The sequence below is a fragment of the Rhagoletis pomonella genome, unplaced genomic scaffold, assembly GCF_013731165.1.
Source record: "Rhagoletis pomonella isolate Grant_MI unplaced genomic scaffold, Rhpom_1.0 Rhpom_scaffold_10252, whole genome shotgun sequence".
NCBI classification, from domain to species: domain Eukaryota; kingdom Metazoa; phylum Arthropoda; class Insecta; order Diptera; family Tephritidae; genus Rhagoletis; species Rhagoletis pomonella.
Window position 1 is genome coordinate 1 of NW_023468778.1, and position 2945 is coordinate 2945.

The 2945-nt window shown below is 42.2% G+C and overlaps 2 protein-coding genes across 2 annotated transcripts; both read left to right on the forward strand.

Annotated features, from left to right (window-relative positions):
• The first annotated feature begins 190 nt into the window (after positions 1 to 190).
• On the forward strand, positions 191 to 1471 carry LOC118756433. The gene has a single exon (XM_036491197.1). It carries the CDS (start codon positions 191 to 193, stop codon positions 1469 to 1471), a length of 1281 nt encoding a protein of 426 aa, XP_036347090.1.
• A 33-nt stretch (positions 1472 to 1504) lies between these two features.
• On the forward strand, positions 1505 to 2488 carry LOC118756434. Its single transcript, XM_036491199.1, has one exon. It carries the CDS (start codon positions 1505 to 1507, stop codon positions 2486 to 2488), a length of 984 nt encoding a protein of 327 aa, XP_036347092.1.
• The last annotated feature ends 457 nt before the right edge of the window (positions 2489 to 2945 follow it).

A 2945-nucleotide genomic window follows, 5' to 3' on the forward strand; every position in this document is an offset into this window, starting at 1 on the left:
TTTTCTTCATTTCACTACAAGTAGAGAAATTCTGATCGAATTTAACATTGGCGATCCTGCCAGGAGACGGTAGTCTAAATTAAACTCATGTGTTTAAGCGTGTATAATAATACATATATACCAAGACATTTGTGATTAATTCGTGACAAATAAGCCCACGCGGCGCGTCCTTAAAGTCTATTCTGCAAATATGGCCGAAGCCAAACTTGCTAAATTGAAAATTAAACGCGGTACTCTAATAGCTCAGCAGCAGCGTGTAAAGGAGTTTATCGACTCCAAATTATCAAAAGCATCTGTTCCAGAACTCGAAACTAGAGCCCATGCTCTGGAGAAATACTACCATGATTTTGAAAGCATACAATCTTGCATTGAAGAACTTGAACCGGAGGAAGGGGACACCATTCGAGGCTCATTCGAAGAGCTTTACTTTGTTCTTCGTCCCACTCTGATGGTTGCTATAAGGGAGTGTAAGGAGGAAGCAGAAAAAGGTTCAACAGCAACCACCAAATGTGAAACGATCGTCAGTAAGAAATTAAGACTGCCAGAAATCCCTTTGCCAACGTTCTCCGGTGACTACACCCAGTGGTTGTCTTACTACGACACGTTCTCTGCCTTGGTTCATCGCAATAGTGCTCTAGATAACGTCACGCGATTCCACTATCTCCGATCTTCGCTTAAGGATGGTGCTCTCCGGCGTATACAGTCCATCGAAGTAACCTCTGACAACTACGAAATCGCACTCAAATCACTTGTCGAACGATATCAAAAGCGTAACGTCATTGTTCGGGAGCATATAAGACAGCTTTTTAATGTGCCTTCAATTGCTAACAAGTCTTCTTCATCGGCATTACGGGAGTTAATCGATTCGGTAAATATTCACCTGAGAGCATTATCGTCCTTAGGAAGACCAGTGGCACATTGGGATGATTTAGTCATCGAAATAGTTTTGCCAAAATTAGACAACTCCACACTTGAAAAGTGGAATGACGAAGCTCCCACTGACAGGCTTCCAACACTAGAAGAGGTTTTTAAATTCCTGGAAAAAAGGTGTACTCATTTAGAAGAAAGAGCGGCAGCATCGCGTTCCACTACACAGCAATGCGTCAATAGTAATAAAAGCCCAAAACCTTTTCGCTCATCGCAGCAGCGTTCCGCCTTTGTTGTTTCCGAAAATGTAAAACCTCAGCGTAACTGTACGTACTGCAGTGGCACAAATCATGTTATTTATCGCTGCAGAAAGTTTCTTGCTTTAAATCCCAAACAAAGATTTGATGCTATCCATCAGCGAAATCTCTGTAATAATTGCCTAAAGGCTGACCACACGCACATTAACTACGAATCTGAAAAGTGTAGAGCCTGCAAACGCAGCCACCATACATTACTTCACTACAATTCAGTTTTTGTAAATGCTGCACCTGCTATTGAACCTTCGTCTTTGACTGTCACGTCTAATAATGCTCATACGGAATGATCATTAGCCCCAACTTCAGCTGCTTCCAACGTCATGATCGCCGCCGGCACCTCCGCTTTTACTAACAGCTCTACTGCCTCCGACTCAGCAGCTAGCCTCTCCGCTACTTTAAATACACCTAGGTGTACGATCATACTGGCTACAGCTCTTGTTAAAGTGACAAACAACTGGGGCATGCCTATACTGTGCAGAGCGTTACTAGACTCTGGGTCACAGCTTAATTTCGTATCAGAACGGCTTGCTGTACAATTAGGCATTCATCGTAACTTCTCTCAAACGGAGATTAGTGGCATTGGCGACTACAACGTAAGCATACGGCACTCAATTTGTACAACTATCACCTCAAATACATCCGCTTATTCAGCTGAATTAACATTTTTGATATTGTCCCGCATTAGTGAACCTCAGCCTGAGTGTAATGTCAATATATCGCAGTGGAATCTACTTGCGAATCTACAGCTTGCAGATCCGTTGTTTTTTAAGCCTCAAAAAATTGATATGTTGCTAGGTGCAGAAATTTACGTCGATTTGCTGATAAATGAGCAATTTCGCTTAGCTGATCATTTGCCTATTTTCCAAAACACAAAGTTGGGATGGATAGTCACTGGAAGATTATCTGCTATTAAACACTCAAGCCTGCTAGCTAATAAAATAACAACGACATCAATTGCGTCATTAGAACTGCTACTTCGACAATTTTGGGAGATTGAGACACATGCTCATTCCAACAAAATTCTCACAGCAGAGGAAAAATTGTGCGAAGCTCATTTCTCGTCAACTGTGCAGCGAGCAGAAAATGGCAGATTTATCGTTAGCCTGCCATTCAAACAGCCACCGTCGGTGTTGGGAGAGTCACTTACGACAGCTAAGCGTCGTTTTTTCGCTCTAGAACGTAAGCTTGCTAAAAATTCCAGTCTAAAGAAACAATATATACAATTTATGAGCGAATACGAAACTCTCCATCATATGAAGCGCTTGGGGAACTATGCGGACTTTGTTGCTAATAAAGAAATGTAGTTTTCGACGCTTCGACAAAGACGACCACCAGCGTCTCACTTAATGACATTTTAATGACTGGCCCTACTGTGCAAGCGGATTTATTTTCTGTCATTATTCGCTTTCGATCATATCGCTACGTCTTCACAACAGACATAAGTAAGATGTACAGACAAATATTGGTACGGCCCTGTGGAGAGAAAGCCCACTCTCTGAGCTTGGCGTGTACCAGTTAAACACTGTCACTTACGGCACATCAGCTGCTCCGTTTTTGGCCACGCGCTGTCTGACAATGCTTGCAGAAAAAAAATATACGAGAATTTCCCCTCGCTTCTACAGCCTTAATAAAAGAAACGTATGTTGACGACATAATGACTGGAGCTAATTTACTTCAAGACGCTGCTTCTCACATGGCAGATCTTCAACGGCTTCTTTGTAAAGCAAAATTTGAGCTTCGAAAATATTGTTCTAATGCACC

Bases quoted from the DNA above. Each gene is read 5' to 3' on its own strand.
- LOC118756434 (XM_036491199.1), top strand. From the start codon at position 1,505: ATGATCGCCGCCGGCACCTCCGCTTTTACTAACAGCTCTACTGCCTCC.
- LOC118756433 (XM_036491197.1), top strand. From the start codon at position 191: ATGGCCGAAGCCAAACTTGCTAAATTGAAAATTAAACGCGGTACTCTA.